The sequence below is a fragment of the Mya arenaria genome, chromosome 16 (assembly GCF_026914265.1).
Source record: "Mya arenaria isolate MELC-2E11 chromosome 16, ASM2691426v1".
In the NCBI taxonomy this organism is placed as follows: domain Eukaryota; kingdom Metazoa; phylum Mollusca; class Bivalvia; order Myida; family Myidae; genus Mya; species Mya arenaria.
Genome location: NC_069137.1, coordinates 36,508,455 through 36,530,438, shown reverse-complemented (window position 1 = coordinate 36,530,438; position 21,984 = coordinate 36,508,455). Strand labels below are relative to the sequence as shown.

Sequence of the window (21,984 nt, the reverse complement as noted above, 5' to 3'; positions counted from 1 at the left end):
CCGTAGACAATATAGTTCAACACGTTGCTACATACTTGTATTACATTAATCTCCAAGTATGAAAACAAGACTTGACCCTTTAAATAGTGAAATTGTCTGTGCAAAGTTAAGACAATATTATTTCGGCCATGAATGATAAAGTATTGTAATACTAGCACCAAATTTAGAATTATAAATAAAATGTAACCAATGTATAAGACAAATTAATTTCTTCAGCCACCTGTGCATCTATCGAAACACGAAACATTAGAGGTGTTCATGATAAGGGGGGTGGGGTGGGGTAGGGAACATTTAAAGACGTTATGTTGAAGGTGGACTAACAGGGATTATTTAAAAAAAAAATGGATGTGTTCATTTTTAACGATGGTCTTCATAGGGAATATTAATAGAGAAGAAATGGGTTCATGTTAAAAGGTGAACCGAACAGGGAATAGTAAGAGACAGCGGTTGTGTTCATGTTAAAAGGTTGACTAGGTTTGGAATACTAAAGATACTAAACACCAGATAGTCACTTAGGCAAATGTAGGTGGGTTTTTTTATCTCAAAAAAGCATAGAACTGTCATTGCGACTGATAATACGTCATTTAACATGATTAAAAGAAATAAAAGCAACAATTATGTCGCTGTCGCAGCTAAGTTTCGCCGTTTAAAAATAGCGGATAATGGTTTCACAGTTGATTAAATCGTAAAATGTTTTTTCCCGACATCTTGCAAGTAATGTGACCTTTCCACAAACTTAACTTTCAAAAAACATTTAAGCAACTCGCTGTCATTTTCAGCTTTTAAAAACTCACTGCGATTTTACGTTGTAGACAACCCCAGTAAATTTCGGTTTGGAAAAATGCTCAAAAACTGCAAAGTATGTATACGTCGAAGCGATGTGATACATCAGTTAGTAAGATTACATGAGTTGAAATCAATGGTTATTGTCTCTAAATATTGGACAATTTTCTTTTGTTTGCAATTGTCACATCTGGTGACTACTCCACTTAAGAGTAATCATGTTCCTGTTGAAGGTGAGCTTAATATGGAATTCCAAGAGGCTGTTGGCATGTTCATGTAGAAAGTTGTTCTAGATAGGGAAGAGCAAGAGACAGTGTACGTGTTCATGTTCAATGTTGGCAAAATAGGAAACACTATGATATAGTGTTTGTATTCATGTACAATGTTGGCAAAATAGGAAATGCTCAGATACAGTTTATGTATTCATGTTAAATGTTGACAAAACAGAAAGTACTAAGATAGAGTTTAGGTTATCACATACAACGTTTGCAAAATAGAAAACACTAAAATACAGTTTATGTATTGTTGGCCAATGTTGGCAAAATAGGAAACACTTAGCCACTGTTGATGATTTCATCTTAAATGGTGGCAAAATAGGAAACACTATGATACAGTTTATGTATTCATGTCAACTGTTGGCAAAATAGGAAACACATAAATACAGTAAATGTATTCATGTTGAATGTTTGCAAGATATACTATGATATAGTATATTTTTGCACGTAAATTTTGGCAAAATCGGAAATACTTAGAGACAATGTACGTTGTCATGTTAAATGTTGGCAAACTAGGAAATAATAAGATACAGTGTATGCATTCATGTTTAATGTTGACACAATAGGAAATACTAAGATCCGTAATATGTAATAGGCGAAATAGGAAATACTATCAGACAGTATATGTATTCATGTTAATAGGTTGACTGGGTAGGGAATACTAAGAGATAATTGATTTGTTTACTTGGAAGGTTGCTTATAAGGAAATAGGCAGAGTATGCGTTCATGTTGAAGGTGGGCTGGATGGGGAATATAAAGAGACAGTGGGCGTGTTCATGTTGAAATATGAAGCTAGATAGGGAATATAAAGAAACAGTAGATGGGATCATGTTGAAAGGTGGGCTAGATAGGGAATAACAAAAGACAGTGGGCGTGTTCATGTTGAAAGGTGGGCTAGATAGGGAAATTAAGAGATAGTGGGCGTGTTTATATTGAAAGTTATGTTACATAGGGAATATCGAGAGACAGTGGGCGTGTTCATGTTACAGATGAACTAGACAGAGAATATCAAGAGACAGTGGACGTGATGATATTAAACGGTAGGTTAGATAGGGAATATGGGGAGATAGTGGGCGTGTTCATGTTGTATTCGGACTAGATATGGAATATTTAGAGAGAGTTGATGTGTTCATGTTGAATGGGGGCTAAATTAGGAATAGTAAACGGCAGAGGATTTGTTTTTGTTAACAGGTCGGCTAAATAGAGATTATAAAGAGACAAATGAGTTTTTCATGTTAAAAGGTGGACCAAATAAGAAATAGTAATAGACAGATATTGTCATCGTTTGCGACAAATTCTCAATAATAGTATTTTTTTTTCCTTTAACAAAGGCATCATTTTCGTATGAGCACTAATACAATTTGTTTTAATGAATAGCATGTGAGCATTTCCATCATATCTGGAAATGCGTTCGGGTCTTTTCGTAAATTCCCATGAGACTGGCCGGGCAATTATTCTTTAACCAGCAAAAGTACACTGTTGTTTGACTTTTTAGGAAAGATTAGATCATTGCAATGGAATCCTGTGTTTAAATACACTCTTCAATGCTACTTTATTGATGCCTTTTCACGATAGTTGCGTTGATACTGTGCGTTGAACATGAAGATCATTTTTCAAATTATCTTAAAAATGCTGTTACATATTCAAATTCAGTCTGATGTTGTTTGAGGCTAAGAATTTTGAGCAAAATGTTTGGCTTATTGGTCTCCTGAGTGCACATTAATGAAGATTTCGCAGTTTTATTTAATTATTACAATTGTCTTCGAGGAAATTTCAATCCATAATTAGACTGTTTTCCCTCAACTCTGGCTTTTGCTTCGTATAAACTCTAATTGTTTTTCATGAATTACATGTGATCGTTTTTGTCGTATTTGGAAAGGCGATCGGGTACTTTTCGGAAATTCTCGTGAAAAGGTGGGCAATATTACTTTACCCCCCCCCCCCCCCCAAAAAAAAATACTTTGTGGTTGCATTATTTTTTAAATCTGTTCATCGGAATAGAGTCATGTGCTGAATATTTACTGAACGCTACTTTGTTAATGCCTTTTAACGAAATTGTGCCATGTTTGTGATATTTGAATCCCGATACCTTTTATGACTTTAAACACGAAAACAACTTTAAATATAGCCATACGCAGCGTATCCGAGGTAAAGTAAATTGCCTTTGATCCGTTCAATATAACAAACTGTCAATGGCAGCTACGGAAACAAATAAAATAATTGGTCAAATTATTTCGATCATCGTTAAACTCGTAAACACTTGAATTCAACATGTATCTACATATATAATGCAATCTTTATTTTTTTTTTAATTACTTACATGGTCAAAACCCTCATGATGGACCTTAAGACAACGTTGTTGTTTAGATTAATGATTCCATACTGAGGTGCTAAGACCTAATCTGGAATTAATGAAACGATATATGTGTAAGACACATTAATATTTTCAGAGACGAGAACCTGTACATCCAGCCAGTTCCGCTGCTCTTCCGGGCAATGCATTCCCAATAGTTGGGCATGTAATGGCAACAAGGAATGTCGAGATGATAGTGATGAGGAAAACTGTGGTAAGTCAAAGTTTATCTTTTTATAGATAATAGTGCTTACCCCGATCATGATCCTCCGAATAATTAATCGATAATTTGACTTTTCAAAAAAAACGTTCTCAGTCAGCGTTATCGAGACATATTTGAAACAAAAAATTCTGCATTGAAAAGTGTGGCCATTTTATGAATACTAGCATAATATTTGTTATTAGTTGTCTACAAAGGAAAAAAAATAAGGGCAAAGAAGATGTTCATGTTGAAGGTGGATTAGATAGGAACTATAAAGAGACAGTGTATTAGTTCATGTTGGAGGTAGACTAGAAATGTAATATTTACAGACAATGGATGTTGGCATGTTGAAAATGAACTAGATAGAGAATATTAAGAGACACTTGAGAGATGTGTTTGTACTGATGTCGAACTAGATAGGGACTTTTAGGAAACCGGTGCCTTTTTGTGTTGAAGTTGGACTAAACCGGGACTATTAAGAGACATTGGATGTTTATGTTATGCATTTATTTATTGACATTGAGTTTATTTGAAGATATATCGGTGTTCTACGAATGTTTCGGCTAGGGTTTAGTTTATATTTCAATGTAGCTTAACAAGTTTAGTATAATACGTGAATGTTAGTATTTGGATATAATTCAAATTACTTGTCCGAAAGCTTAGTATGCAGAGTGTCTGATGCAAATGTACAATGTCACTATGTTACTTATACATCATACGGTACTAAAATTTAATGATGAAAATTGAATTAATGTTTTATTGTTTAATGTTAATGGATCTTTGGGTACTTATTATCAAATGATGACAATCTACGGGAGCTTTGTACCGAATAACTGTAAACTAACTTTAAGAGACCATAAGCTATGATTCATTAAATGTAACATGATTGTCACTTTGAAAAAAAAATGAATTAAAAATGAATATGTGTATTTAGACACAATTTTTATGTTCATTATTTACTTAATTTCAGATAATTAAACGCTGAAAACTAACGCACATGACACAGAATTAAACATGGCGTTTTACGTTAATTTCAAATGAATATGGCAATATGCCCATGCATACACAGGCAGTTAACAATTTATTTGATAGTTCATAGTAAATGGTCATCATATATATATTTATGTTAACAATTATAAGTTAATATTTACACCTCAACTTCCATTCCTTAAATGAACTGCCTTTCGGCAATTGCGTTCATCAATCAATGAACGCAACATCTTCGGATATGTTCGGATCGTAATTCATTGCATAACAATATACATGAAAGCTATTGATCTTGTTATTGGTTGTATTGTGTCTGCAGGTCCCGTTAAATATAGATCAACATTTTTAAAAGTGTAAGTTTATTATATTTTAAATATATTGGTACCAGAAGTGTTTCAATTTTACGTTTAAAAGTGATTTCAAGTGGTTGATTTTTTTCCCGCGTCATTGTGACGTCATTTGAAAAAAAATGTTTCCGGTTATAGTCGGGTCGTTCTGTTGACAAAATGGGTAAGAACGGATTACTGAAAGGTTTTCTTAAATGAAATGAAGTATTTTTTAACAATTCTTGAAAGAAATAATGAACTATTGGTGTAAATATAAGGAATGAATTGCGGATTAATATATAAACGCAATTGGGTTGGTCAAAGTACGCGTGGAGTCATTCGGACTACACACACATTGACGAACCCAATTGCGTTCATACACCGATAATGACATCAACCCCGCAATTCATTCATTAAATAATTCAATACTATAGATCAAAGGAAGCGTGTGGAGAGTATAACTATATGTTCAAGATATTTTCCCAAACATATTTGTATACAAACTATAGTATGCCCCAACGAAACAAGTTCACGTTGTTGATGTTCGCTTACTATTAATAACCACAATATATTCGTATCGTAACCTGATGACAAGTACTGATAAGAGGGCAATGAAATATTGAAAGGTACGCATGAGTGTTGAGTGCACATTATCAGTCAGAAATGGACATACTTGGCCTTAACTTACAGTGTAGAGATAGCCTCTGAGATTTAGGCATATTTTGTGAAACCAATTTCTAGATGTGTTTTGAACCATGTAACAATATTTGCACAACATTGATATACATTTTTAAATACCTGTCATACCATTTCTTGCGACTTCATTTGAAAAGTGTTATTTTTTTCAAATTCAGCTATAGTCTCACTTTTAAGAGCTTAACTCCTTATTAATAGGTATCCGAAATGCTTATTGATGCAGACTTTGCAGTGTTTTGTCAGATGTTATTATTGTTTCCGACAAAATCCCCAATTCTCCTCCTTATCTGGATTGAGAAATCATAATGGAATCCTGTTCTAAAAATGTACTGAAAGCTATATTTACTTTTTTGTATTGAAGATTTTTCCGTTTTATTTTCGTTTTTTTTTTTCTTGTTTTCGAATTCAAACATTCAGACCATTGTTTTTAACTTCATTTTATATGTGTTGTTATATCTTCAACTTTAGTTTGATTTTAATTGAGGTTAACTGTTTAAGCAAACTGTCTTGTTATTTTGTCTCTTAAATGCACATTAAAGCTGATTTCGAGTTATTTTTTATTGTCTACGACGAGATTCCCGTTTGTGAGTGTCTGTTTTTTCTCATCTCAGGTTTTTTTTACAGTGAATTGTGTTGCTGATCAGCGCGCCGCTCCTTGCCATTTTCTGATTAACATAAGTTGCTGTCATGTAATAGTATCATGCGTTTCTTTGTGAAGAATGACGTCAACTTTTCGAAATTAAAAGTGATCAATCATAATAACTTTGCCTCAAAATGATTTGACCCGGGAAATTTAACGTAAACATAAGATGAAAAACCTCAATCAACATGCATGAATAACTATCCGTTGCATTTTTAGAGGGCGTCGGTAATGTGTATCCGTCTATTGAAAACACTGAATTAAACACTTAATTTAGAGATTTTTTTTTAATTCACTTATTGGTTATACAACGATATATTAACAAGCAGAATATTTTTCTAATGTGACGTCTAATAAAATATTTATACACAAAGAATACGTTGAAGTGGGACAGCCCTCGTATGTACGTGTAAGAAACTAAAGCAACGCGAATACATGCAGGGTGTATGGTCGTATTTAGGTGTAAGAACCTAAAGCAATGTGATTACATGCAGCTTTTATGGTCGTATGTTCGCGTAAGAAACCTAAGCAATGCGATAACACGCAGGTTCTATGGTCCTATATACGCGTAAGAAACCTAAGCAATTGGTATTTGAAACCTTTGCTCAAAACTTCTTTGGGCATAAATTTATATGGTGTTTATTGTAAATCCCACAATGAACACGAATTATCTTTGTCTTGCAATCATTTGTCATATGGCCTTCTTTTAAACATTTGTAACATGACCCTTTTTAAACCTGTCTTCTTTCGTCAGTGGTTTTAAATTTATTGCATTCGTAATTCCTATTATTATATTCTTAGCAATATTTGCATTTATTTTCCTACACTTTAGTTTGATTTGCTCCTGCTAGAATGTTTCTACAGAACTTGATGCTTTGTTCTCGTATTTTACAAAATTCGACCATGAATAGCTCTCTGGAGTGTATCCCTTAAACATACGTCTGTCACGCTCTTTATGTCCTGAAACGATCATGCCAGCCTTTTCATTAGCAATAATGAATTCATGTTATTTATTTCAAAGACTCTCCACAATAAACGCTTGCACCCTTTTGTAATTCTTAATGCCTCAAACATTTGGCGGGAGTTAGGATGTATTATTGGCACAAATTATGTATTGATTCACATTTTCACAAAGCACTTCCAAACTTCGAAGAACTTTCTGTGGTATCCATGAATTGCCTCAAACTATCAACTCTTAATGTTGCTGGAGATATACTAATAATTTCTTTGTAATGCATATTGATTACTTCTTGTTTGTTTCCGAATCTCTTCTATAGTATGTTTTTCATTGTTATGTTCACTACACCCAAACGAGTCCAAAAAGCTGTCCATTTGAGTTTATTTCCGTTGAGGTATATATCCAACTTCATATTTTAAAGACTGTAATGTACTTATATATATATTTGAGTTTTAAAGTATGCATTCTAATAGTATATACCATTAGTAAACATATAATATTAATAAGTATCAGTATATGCCAGAAAAAGAACTTGATAAAAACAAATTCAGTTATCAGGGATACTCAATTTACAGGTATAAATCTAACTTCTAAACAGTTACTATAAAAACAACCAAAGGTTAGGATATCGAAAGTTATTGTATTAAAGAAAGGAATGTATGTAAGTCAAATCTCCGGCATGACCATGGGTTCTGAAAAATTTAGAAATTTGAATATTTTATTTTATGGTATAATAACATCATTGACAATTTTCTAATTTTGATTAAAAATTAATAAATCAATCAGAGCGTTTAAAATGACCTAGATATTGGTAGTCTTAACACATTTGCATTGAGCTACGAAGTGGAAAAGGAACCTTAAGCATCATTTTCTCGACAACTTATGACCAGTTGTTTACCTATGCTTCCATAGCAACAATATATTTCGTCAAACTTACTCTGACTGCGTTCACAATCCATGTTTAAAACAATCCAATGGTTTCAAAATACAAAACATGAATCATCATTATTTTCTTTATATGTTGAAATATGAAAACAATCGTCGAGCCGTATACTATTGAGAGTGTTTTATAAGTTAAAATACCACTACTATAAAATAATGGGACGGTTGCTACCGTTTAACGTTTAAATGTCAACCTTATGATGATGGGCACATTGATTTAAATAATTAAAATGTCTACAAACATGTGTTATGATACTGTTTTCTTACACATGCAAATATTACACATATACATAAAAAAACTGCAACACCTGAAATATAGCTCAAGATGTGTGTACCTTAAACGATCAAAACGTTAATAATTAAAACTATAGTATATAATTACAACAATATTAATTGTTATATTTCTCTGAGACAATATGTTTGACCTACACGTATTTTACAATTCTACGACTATGAACGTTCATAAAGTGCCCAACAATTGTTATATATTGTAACACTTATGGTACACGTGTTTTAAACATCATATACCTTGAATATGAACACATTTAGTTATATGATTATAAATACTTTTATAATCGCTACATGTTAATAAATAGAGGAAGTTTGCTTATTTCAGTGTAAGATCGTATTTTATTTCACAAGTGTCATAGAAAAACATATTTTCCGTTTTTCTATAATCAAGAGTGAAATTAAATACTATGTTACTCTGAAATGAACAAATTTTCTGTTTCTTTTATGCTTATTTTAGGAGTTTTATTAGTCTTTTAATATATTTCTTAATTACCCACTTTTTGAAAAGGGTGTTATTTACGCCGCTACCCGTGGGGCGCACCTCACGCAAAATTATAGCTGTCAACCTTTCTATTTCCGGTTTGTTGAGAAATAGTTTTTTGCTATTCATTCTAATAGTTTATTTTTTCGCTCGTTTTTTAGTTCAAAACTTTTACGAACGGTAATGAATAAAATTTTATAAGTACGCATATGTTGCTTATTTCCGAATTTTTGTTAGTTTTTTAATATATTTCTTAATTACCCACTTTTTTGAAAAGGTGTTATTTACGCCGCTACCCGTGGGGCGCCCCTCACGCAAAATTATAGCTGTCAACCTTTCTATTTCCGATTTGATGAGAAATAGTTTTTTGCTATTCATTCTAATAGTTTATTATTCGCTCGTTTTTTAGTTCAAAGCTTTTATGAACAGTAATCAATAAATTTTTATAAGTGCACATATGTTCCAAAAAATAACGAAAACACATTTATTTTAGGTGGGGCATGAATACATAACCAAATTACTAAGCCGCTATTTAATGAATGAAAATTTGGATGGTCAAATGTTTTAGCAAAACAAATGCGGATACTCATTAGATTTTAATCTTTCTTCTTAGTTTAAGACTGCATGTGTTTTATAGTAAATGAATATTAAGTCATCTTACTGTCAGAGATCAGTCTGTTTCGCTTGTAAACTGGTTTGTTTCCCAGTAAAAAGTGAATGCCCCGCTAGTTTGTTGACAAATTTTATGGAGTGGGTGGGGTAAAAATTATTGGATTAACTGTAAATTGTTGTGTGAATTTTCCGGAATGCACATTTTACGAATTACAACGGCAAACAGTTCAAAATACATTTGAACGATGATATAAAATTCTATTATGTTCGAACAGCTGTTTTCGTCTGTAATTTGTTTGGTATGAAAGCAAATGTTCGAACATTCAGCTTCAAGATCAAGTAAATGTTCAACAAACGGGATTAACAGGTAATAAGTTGTAAGTTGTTAATTTCCAAATATATATTTATTTAAATTCATGAAACATTTCTTTAATTTTTAAACATTTTGTTTGCCAACATTTACTGTGTTTAAAATGAAGTGTTCTGTTTTTATCAAGGCAAGTAATTACAAAGGAATTTAAAAGCAGTTCTGAAAGTTGATATTTTCACTCCTTATTTTGCAGTAAGTATATAAAATGGATATGTTCACTGTTGTTATTTCACTGTTAAATCCCCATATTTCACCGAAAAGCATGAAAGAAAACAGAGTCATGAATTCACATACATGCACGTGTAAATTTCAAGACATATTTTTTTGCACGTTTTCATATACAGTAAGATGAAATTTGAAAAAAAATCTTTTCACAATAATAATTCAGCAGGGACGTATTGCTCGTTATTTCAAAATCAGACAGGAATATATTTAATTATCCGTTCTACTGCGTATGTGTTGCTGTTTTTGTTCTTTTTAAATTAACTTAACAATGTAAATAGCATGTACTATGTGAGTGAAATTGAGGACAAAATATTGATCAGTTTATCTGGCCGCAATCAACCCAGTGACAGTGATTTGTCACATTCATCTAATTAAAAGCATTTAACGCGTAAACAGTATAGTTCAACATTTTATCTACAGACTAGTATTACATTCAAATTTAAGTATGAAACCAAGACTAATACCTTTTAATAGTGTAATTGTCAGTGAAAAGTTAAGACAATATCATTTTGGCCATGAATAATTAAGAATAATAATGCTAACACCACAATTAGAATTACTAAATGTTACATATGAATGAGAGGCAATTATAAGTTTAGACACCTGTGCATTTATCAGATAAAAGAAATATTAGAAGTGTTCATGTTAAAAGGTTGAAAAAATAAGGAATATTTAAAGACGAGGGATTATTTTTGAAGGTGAGCCAAACAGGGAATATTTAAACTAGTGGATGAGTTCATGTTTTAATTTTGTCTAAATGGGGAATATTTAGAGAAAATAAATGGGTTCATGTTAATAAGTGAACTAAAAGGGGAATAGTAAGAAACGGTGGATGTGTTCATGTTTTAAAGGTGTACTAGGTTTGGAATAACAAGAGACAGTGGACGTGGTCATGTTAAAAGTTGGCGAACTAAGGAATATATAGAGACAGTAGATGTTTTCATTTTGAAAATGGACTAAATAGAGAATAGTAAGTGCCGATGGATGCGTTCATTTTAAAATGTGAGATGGATAGGAGATACAAGGAGACATAATATGTATTCATGTTGAAGGTGGTTTAAATCAGAACTATCCAGAGATATAGAAAGAGTATATACAGTAGATTTAATCGTGTTGAAGGTGGGTGAACACGGAAAAATAAAAGACAGCGGACCTGATCATGTTAAAAGGTTGGCTGGGTAGGGAATATAAAGGTATAGTAGATATGTTCATGTTGAAGGTGGACTAAATAGGGAATGCAAATAGGCATAGTATGTTTTGATGTTAAACAATGGGCTAAATCAAGAATACAAGAGGCAGTGGGTGTGTTCATGTTTCTGTGGGGCTAGATAGGGAATATGAATAGACTGAGGATTCGTTTATTTTGAAAGGTGAACCACATATGCAAAATTAAGAGATGTTGAAGTCGAACTAGATAGGGACTTTTTAGAAACAATTGATGTGTTTGTGTTGGACTAGATAGGGAATATTTCCAGACATGGGATGTTGTATTTATGTAAGCATTCAGTTATTAATATTGTGTGTATTTGAAGATATTTCGGTGGTCTACGAACGTCTTGGCTAGGGATTTATATATATTTCAATGTAGCATAGCAATTTTAGTAACATACGCGAATGTTTATAGTTACAGTTCAAATTGCATGTCCGAAAGGTGAGAATGCAGTGTTTCTGATTTCATTGTACAACGTCAGTGCAATACGTAAACATCATATGGTACTAATGTTTAATTATGATAAGTTAGAATAATGTTTTTGATTTTTTTGGTGCTTTTTATCAACTGATGTCAATCTACGGCAGCATTGTACCAAAAATCTGTAAACATACTCTAAGTGACCATTAGCTATGATATATCATAAGTAAGATGAGACTCACTTTAAAAAAAACAAAATGAATATGTGTATTTAGATTTATTTTAATGTTTATTATGTGCAAGGAAGGCCTGAGGGAGTATAACTACAGGTTAAATATTTACTTGTAATCATATTTCTATACAATCATTAGAATTCATATTACCCTAGTCCTTTGTTGAGATAAAACTTGACGTTCATATTGTATTACACGCAAGGAGTTATGCCGTCGTTGTTTATTTCAATATTGCGCTCCGATTGTACAAGCGCGACCTCATTTAACCAATAATATACGACGTTTCAAAATTGAGCTATTCTTTTATAATAACGTTTGTTGACAGTTACACTTCTTTAAGAACAAATTCTCAATTGTAGAAGTTACTGTTAATTTCTAATAGCAATGAATAATAGCACACTGTTGTATCATCAATGAATATTTCTATATGAATGAAATAGGGTTATTAGTACTGCGTTTTGATCCGGGAGGTTGTATTCGACTCGAGTGGATTTTTGCAGAATCGCATTTTATGAGGCGCAAGCTGAGTGAAATCAAAATTTGCAAAAGTCCACGAGAATACCATTTAAATATATACATTACTGGTTTGATCACTTAAATGACATGTTTTCATAATAAATATCATTTTAACGACGCGCTATTTTGTTTTATCATGTCATTTTAACATCGCGCAACGATACTTGTTATGACGTGACGTCACAACAGTGGAATACGGCCGAACTGCACTGGAGTGGAATACGGACTACCGTATTTGCGATATGTTTGTGGATCTATGATGGTAATATAATAAATGTAATATAAGTATTTATCGCTTTTTTGCGTTTATGCTGAGTGTATGAAAGCAGAAGTGCAAGAGCGCGAATGACCAAGAACCGCTAAACGCATGAAAAAAATGCGATCAATCTTAAGTATACCCCAACGAAACAAAATCACGTTGTTGATTTTCGTTAGATATTGATAACCTTAATATATATTTGTATCGTAACCTGATGAGAAGATTAAGAGAGAAATGTGAACGAAATATTGAAAGGTACGCATGAGTATTGAGTGCACATTTTCAGTCAGAAATGGAAATAACATGGCATTAACATACAGTGTGGAGTTAGCCCCTGAGATTTAGGCATATTTTACTAAACAGTTTACTAGATGACTTTTGAACCATGTAACAATATTTGCACACAAATGCATTTTTAAATACCTGTCATACCATTTCTTGCGACTTCAATTGAAAAGTGTCGTTTTCTTTCAAATTCAGCTGAAGTTTCACGTTTAAAAACTTAACTTCTTATTAAGGTATCAGAAATACTTCGCAGTGTTCTGCCAGATGTTGTTATTGTGTCCGACGAAATCCCCAATTCTCCTCCATATCTGGATTGAGAAATTGCAATGGAATTCTTTTCTAAAAATGTAGTGAAAGTTATATTTACTTTTTTGCATTGAAGATTTTTCCGGTTTATTTTCGTTTGTTTTTTTCTTGTTTTCGACTTCGAACATTCAGACCATTGTTTTTAACTTCATTTTATATGTGTTGTTTATATCTTAGACTTTACTTTGATTTTAATCAAGGTTAACTGTTTAAGAAATATGTCTTGTTAATTTGTCTCGTAAATGCACATTACAGCAGATTTCGAGTTATTTTTTATCGACTACGACGAGATTCCCATTTGTGTGTGTCTGTTTTTTCTCAGCTCAGGGATTTTTACAGTGAACTGTATTGCTGATCAGCGCGCCGCTCCTTGCAGTTTTTTGATTAACATAAGTTTTTGTCATGTTTTAGTAGCATGCGTTTCATTGTGAAGAATGACGTCATCTGTTCGAAATTCAAAGTTATCACGTCATAATAACTTTGCCTCAAAATGATTTGACGTTTACCCGGGAAATTTAACGTAAACATACGATGAAACACTTCAATCAACAAGCATGAATAACTATCCGTTGCATTTTTAGGGGGCTTCGGTAACGTGTATCCGTCTATTGAAAACAATGAATTAAACACTTAATTTATTTTTTTAATTATCGTCTTGGTTACACAAAGATATATTAACCAGCAGAATATTTTTCTAATGTGACTTCTAATAAAATATTTATACACAAACAATACGTTTCAGTGGGACAGCCCTCGTATGTATGTGTAAGAAACTAAAGCAACGCGAATACATGCAGGGTTTATGGTCGTATGTACGCGTAAGAAACTAAACAATGTGATTACACGCAGCTTATATGTTTGCGTAAGAAACTTAAGCAATGCGAATACACGCAGGTTCTATGATCCTAAGTACGCGTAAGAAACCTTAGCAATGCGATACACGCATGTTCTATGGTCCTATGTACGCGTAAGAAACCTTAGCAATGCGATAACACGCAGGTTCTATGATCCTATGTACGCGTAAGGAACCTAAGCAATGCGATAACACGCAGGTTCTGTGATCCTATGTACGCTTAAGGAACTACAGCAATGCGAATACACGCAGTTTCTATGATCCTATGTACTCGTAAGAAACTTAAGAAATGGGATACACGCTTTTCTATGATCCTATGTACGAGTAAGAAACCTAAGCAATGCGATAACACGCAGGTTCTATGATCCTATGTACGCGTAAGAAACCTAAGCAATGCGATAACACGCAGGTTCTATGATCCTATGTACGCGTAAGAAACCTTAGCAATTCGATTACACGCAGGTTCTATGATCCTATGTACGCGTAAGAAACCTAAGCAATGCGATAACACGCAGGTTCTATGATCCTATGTACGCGTAAGAAATCTGAGCAATGTGATTACACGCAGATTCTATGATCCTATGTACGCGTAAGAAACCTAAGCAATGCGATAACACGCATGTTCTATGATCCTATGTACGCGTAAGAAACCTAAGCAATGTGATTACACGCAGATTCTATGATCCTATGTACGCGTAAGAAACCTAAGCATTGCGATAACACGCAGGTTCTATGATCCTATGTACGCGTAAGAAACCTTAGCAACGTGATTACACGCAGATTCTATGATCCTTTGTACGCGTAAGAAACCTTAGCAATGCGATTACACGCTGGTTCTATGATCCTATGTACGCGTAAGAAACCTAAGCAATGCGATAACACGCAGGTTCTATGATCCTATGTACGCATAATAAACCTTAGCAATGCGATTACACGCTGGTTCTATGATCCTATGTACGCGAAAGGAACTAAAGTAATACGATAACACGCAGGTTCTATGATCCTATGTACACGTAAGAAACCTAAGCAATGCGATAACACGCATGTTCTATGGTCGTATGTACGTGTAAGAAATTGAAGCAATGCGATTACACGCAGGTTATATGGTCGTATGTACGTGTAAGAAACTGAAGCAATGGGATTACACGCGTTGTACGTGTAAAAAAACTGAAGCAATGCGATAACACGCAGGTTTATGTTTGTCATTAAAATGTATATAGTCATTGGCTTATTGTTTTCTTCTTTGTTTGTTCATCTGATATTTTTATTTAGAAGAAATATGTTGTTATTGAAAAACGTTACGCATTTAGATTGAATGTATTGTATTTAAGTTTGTGCCGTATTTTTTTTTCCTTTCTTTCGAATGCATATTACGAGGAAAAATGTTGAACAAAGATTAAAACCGTTAAATAATACTTCCAAAACTGAAAACGATTCTTAAAAACTAACAATCTTCATTGTTTAACGATAAGTTAACAGGCCTTAATATGTGTACCGGTGTCACCCTCAGTCCTGGAAAGAAAGGATTGTTACATTAAAAATGCGACCAATGGTCACAGACGTAAACATTAAATCAGTGATGTATAATTTGCATAGTAGCATGTTAAAGAATATGAACAATGAACAATGATTTGTTGTAAAAAGTCCCATGTATTCGATAAAATCCTGACTTCTAGGCAACAGTTTCTTATTTATAAATATGACATATATGCGGTTGAAATATGTCGTTCCAAGAACATTATTTATATGTAATATCGTGATGAAATATGTCGTTCCAAGCATTATGAAAAATCAAGTGGAAATATGTCATTTCAAGCATTTTATTAATACATAATATGGTGTTCAAATAGGTCGTTCAAAGCATATAGTTTATGTATAATATCGCGATCAAATATGTCGTTCCAAGCATATAATTAATATAATATATTTTGTTGTAATATGACGTTTCAAGCACATAGTTTATATATAATATCGTGTTAAATTCTGTCGTTCCATGCATAATATTAAATATAATATCGTGTTGAAATCCGTCGTTCCAAGCACAAAATTAATATGTAATATCGTGCTGCAATATGTAGTTTCATACATTGTATATAATGTGTGAATACTTGTATGACATTCTGTGCCTTATTTCCGCTATAAAACGTATAACCTTCACGTATTGTTCTGTATTACACATGTGTAATATAACAATATCACAGCACATGTTTGTAGACAATTTGATTAAAAACGAAACACCAAATCAAGTATTTCATTTTCCATCTAAATAGAAGAGGAAAACGTGATATCAACTCTTGTTTTCATTCTCAAACGCTCGTCACTTTCGATATTTAAACAGGAAATGACGCCATAAACATTCCACAAATTATGATGTGATTTAACCGGGGGGGGGGGACGACACAATTCAAATAAAAGCAAAATTCATATTCATGTTGTGTTTCTTTCTGTGTATCATACCAGTATTCACACTTACTATAAGCGGAATTAATACGATCGGATATATAATTTGTTTTAATGATTCCGGGTACTACATTAATGAAATGCGTGTAGGACGGGAAATGAGATATACTATGCTAATTGGTTGATACAGTGGGATTGTGTCACATATGGCTCGCAGAAAGTCCAAAGTACACGTGAGCTCTGCATAAGTATTTCTCAAACAGAATAAGATTTTTTTTCAAAAAAAAAAGGTCGTATTTTTGCGTCGTATTGCGGAAGTAGATGCGAACTAAGATAGTCAAAAACATATTTTCAATTACAAATAACATAAACTTTGAAACCTGTATTAAATGTGCATTTAAAAATTCCAGATAAATAAACGTTGAATACAAAGGTGCATGAAATAAAATTAGTTAATTACAAATACAAAAATATGTGGATATATCCCATTCGAAAGCAGGCATTTTAGCAAATATGTGATATTTCATAGTCATTTAACATCCAAATACCAAATGTTATATAAGAACGAATTTCAATAATTAAAAGTTAAAAAAAAAACAAAAAAAACTATAAATCAAATAAAGCGTGATTATAGTATAAGTAGAGTACACATATTCATTCGTAATCACAAGTGTAAACAAACTCAAGTATACAACAACCAAAGATATAAAACATTTTTTGTTATTTCTTTATTTTTGACAACCACCACATATTTTCATTGTAAACTTACGACAAATTTTGAATAGGGAACAAAGTGAACCGAATTCAAAAAGAAACACATGCTGATGGAGCGCAAATTGTCAGTTACAAATTCATTTAAACACAGAGTGGAGTAAGACCCTGATCTTTTTTCATTACATAATTAACTATATGACTTTTGAACCATATAACAACATTTGCACACAACTGCAATACATGTTTATATACCTTTCAAACCATTTCTTTTAATTTGGTTTTATTGCAGTTTCACTCTTTAGATTAAAATGTGTAGTTGCGGAAATTTAAATTGCTGCAGATGTCGCTGTCAAGATATTCTTATCGTTTTCGACGAAATTCCCTATTATGGTATGTCTGATTCCGCTCTCGCGCTTGCTTTACTTTCGTACAAACTCTAGCCACATTTTTATTTTCTAAAAGTTGGGATTGTCTCCGTCAAATCTTAAAAGGCGATCAGGAGTTTTAGGAATTACGTCAGACGGTCGGGAAATATTTTAAAGTGTACAAACAAAAATCCTTGGTTTAAATATTGAGTGAAAACAGACAATCGGCATTGAATCCTGTGCTTACAGTTAACAGTTTAAACAATGCTTCAATTTGGAAGCCTATGGAAGTGAGGTGTGTTGTTTTTGTGTTATTTGTGCCCTGAAACTGTTTATGAATATGAACAAGAAAACACATTTAATATAAAACAATACGCAATCTTTACCAAGGAATAATAGTTAGACTTTCAGTTCAAAAGGTGAAGATATAAAACACTTTCACTGCCAGCAATGAAACACAATGACGGTGATTTGTAAAATATATCTTATTACGATTACATTACCCGTAAACACTATAATAGTTCAACATTTTTTCGACATACCAATATTAAATTTAAATCGTAGTATGAAAACAAGACTAGAACCATTAAATAATTTAATTGTCAGTGAAAAGTTAAGACATAATAGTGTTGGCAACGAATGATTAAGTATGGTAATGCTTACACCAAATTTAAAATTATAAAATGTTACAAATGTATTGGATACAAATATATGTTCAGACACCTGTGCATTCAACGATATAAAAGAAACATTGGAAGTGTTTATGGTATAACGTGGACAAAAAAGGGAATTTTAAAGACGAAAAACTGAGTGTGTTTATTTTTAACGGCAGTGTTAGAGGGAATATTAAGAAGACAGAAGTTTTTCATGTTTAAATGTTTACTCACTAGGGGAAAATTAAGAGATGGTGGATGGGTTCCTGTTAGAAGGTGGAATAGGAAGGGAATAGCAAAAGACATTAGACATGCTTATGTTAAGTGTTGGCAAAATGATGTTATATATAGAGTCAGTAGAAATATTCATGCTGAAGGCGAACTAAAACTGAATTAGTAAGTGACGGTGAATGTTAACATACGGCTAAATAGGGAATAGTAAGAGACATTAAATGCTTTTATGTAAATAGTTGGACTCGATTGAAAATAATTAAGAGACAATATATGTGTTTATGTTAAAAGATGGACCAGATAGGGAATATTAAGAGACAGTGGCTGTGTTTATGTTGAAGATGTGCTAAATAGGGAATATGAAAAGACAGTGGATATGATAATGTTGAAGGTGGACTAGATAAGGAACACGAAAAACAGTGGATATGTTAATGATGAAGGTGGACTAGATAGGAACATAGTATGTATTCGTTTTTAAACGTGAACTACATATTTATTTTTAAGAGACAATGGATGTTGTCATGTTGTAGATAGGAGCATTTGAGAGAAAATTGATGCAGTTGTGTTAAAGATGCGCCAGACAGGTATTATTAAGAGACAGAGGAAGTGTAACAAAGTGGCCGATATATATATATTGATGTGAATAAATAATGTATTAATATTGTAGTTATTAAAAGATGTTGAGGTGGTATACAAACAACTCGGCTTGGGTTATATTCATATTGTAATTTAACTTACAGATAACATTTTAAGTATAAATAAAAGTCATTGCGTTACGTAAACATCGTATGGTACTAAAGTTATGATAAGTAGAAATAATGTTTTAGAATGTTTGATACTTATCATCAAACGCTGTCCATCTACGGAAGCTTTGTTCCGACAAAGGTAGTATTTCTTGTGCGTTGAATTATGGAGTAAACGTGAATTTTATGTTTTTGTTCGAAATCAGATTTCATTTTGGAAAAAGTTTGAATGTGTATTTGAATATATTTTTATGTCCATTATTAACTTTATTTATAATAATTAAACCCTCGACATAAACGCGCATAACAGAACTCAACATGGTGTTTAGAGTTAATTTCAAATTAATATGGCATGTATATACACACGTATATCAGAACGAAACACATTCACATTGTTGTTATCTTTAAATATTAAAAGCCAAAATATTGTTTCATAGTAAACTGCTGAAGACGGCAATGTGAACAAAACATTGAAATGTATTTGCACATTGCAAGCAACAAATGGACTTAGCCTTTAAATACAGTATGTAGTATGCCCGTGAGATTCAGGCCAGTGTTATTAATCAATTTACTAGATGAAAATCATAAAACAGTATTTGTAAAAATAAAATAAATGTATGTCCATTTGCCTGTACGATCATTTCTATCTTCTACATTACAATTGTTGTTTTCTTTTCAATTTCAGTTTGATTTCATTACAATTTTACTCATTAATTCAAAATGTCTAATTAATTTTGGGCGTAAATGCACATTGTGTGGCGACGTTTATTTTTAACTTAACTATTTTGCCCAAAACTTGACACACTGCAGTGGAAGAGATACAAAGACGTAAATTTCTTCAAGCTTTTATGTAATTCTTTAATTCACACAAACGTATGCTTAAAATTTATTCACAAATCCAAATAGTAAGCAATAATCCAATTTCGTTTTATATTAAATAAAAATGGTTCACAAATGTTATCTTTAAAATAATCTGATATAATGTAAGTCCTGAAAGATCCAAAGTTAATTTATCTCTGGCGAATATAAATCGCACGGCTTTATATACTAAGAATTAGAGCTTGAAATGCTCGAGAATTCCGATTACATGTTATCACCGGCGGTCCAAATTCCCCGTTAAAATAATCCGTAATGTAAACTTAAGCTGTACAATGACGTATAGTCAAAGTTTAACATGTAAAATGTAGTACATGATTATCGGAGCGAGTACACCTTTTTAAGAGTTACATACAAAGCTTTAACAACTTTGGTTATATGCAATAATAACATTAAGTAAATCACCATCTATATGGCAATTGAGACATGTTACTTAACAAGTATAAAAGTTATGCATGAAGTCAATGTCTCTCTCGCGACAATTCGTGACAGTCCGACCGTCGAAAGTGAAGTACAACCTGTGTCCTTTGAAATGCATGAAGCGTATTTTATAGGTTCGGTTAAGCAATCAAGTTTGCACTATCACAATGTTTAATCCTTTCAAAAGTTTGCCATCAATCACAATGATGAACGCTTGGTCGTCGTGGTAATTATACAGACCCCAGATTTCGCAGTTTTCTGTTTTATATTTGTCCTCGTTTGCGACCAATTTCCCAATTAAAGAATGTCTGTTTTCACTCCAGCACAGGGTTTTGATCATTTGGACTCTAATCAAATTATTATTCGCGGATAACCCGTGATCATTTCCGCAATATCTGAAAGGCGACAGGATCGGATGGTTCGGATATTCACAAGCGACCCAATGATAAGGCTGGCCCAAGTTCGGTAACCAACAAATAGTTATGTTGGAATATAAGTTTCACTCTTTAGAGCAAAAAGTCTTGTTAATTGGTCACGTTAATGTACATTGCTGTCATTCCCAACTAAGGTCTGTCTCTTTCCCTTTAACACAGTCTATATTTGAGTATGATCTCTAACCTTAATAAATCAAACGTGATCGTTTTCGCCATATTCAAAAAGGTGATCAGGACATTTTTGAAATTCCCATGAGACTGCCAGCCGGCCGGTCAGTATTCCATTTCCCTCGAAAAAACTTTTTATAGTTGGAATATTTAAAATTTAAAATACGTCCATCGCAATGGAATTATGCTTTATGGATGCCTTTTTCATAATAGGTGTGTCTTTTGTATGTTATTTAAATCCAAATATATAAATTATGACCTTGAAAATGAATACAACATAATATATAACCATACGCGATCGTTATTGATGAATAATACTTTGCCTTCTAATACAATGTAGTTCAAAAATTGGGAGTAACATAATAAAACAGTCCCAGGCAGCAATGAGTAACAAAGACATTAATAGGTCAAATTTGTCCGATGATTGTTGAACCTTAAACAGTATAATATAATATTTTAACTACACAATGGATTAAGTTGTAGTAAAAAAATAAAACCAGTCATTTTTATTTAGTTCCATGCTCATTGGAAACAAAAGACAGTGGGGTTTTGGGGCTATAAAATATTCAAAACAGTGTTGTTAACATCGAATAGGAAAAAAATGATACCTGTACCTGCATTTTATGCATTAATATATACTAACAGTTTCTGTTTCTCTACTGGGAAATGCATCAGCAACGTTATCGTATGTTATGACATATCATGAGCTGTGATGATGGATGATGGAAGTACTGAGGAATAACGATATCTTTTTATA

The 21,984-nt window shown here is 32.6% G+C and overlaps 1 protein-coding gene across 4 annotated transcripts in view; it reads left to right on the top strand.

The window, feature by feature from the left end:
- The window catches only part of LOC128222502 (low-density lipoprotein receptor-related protein 2-like), a 588,217-nt gene that overhangs the window by 202,200 nt on the left and 364,033 nt on the right, over window positions 1-21,984 (top strand). For 3 of the 4 annotated variants that reach the window (XM_052931539.1, XM_052931540.1, XM_052931538.1), the window contains exon 9: window positions 3,509-3,625. The exons of the other annotated variant lie outside the window; for it this stretch is intronic. In XM_052931539.1, the coding sequence (XP_052787499.1) occupies window positions 3,509-3,625 (117 nt within the window). The remainder of the gene's footprint in view (window positions 1-3,508; window positions 3,626-21,984) is intronic. 4 annotated transcript variants of the gene reach the window in all.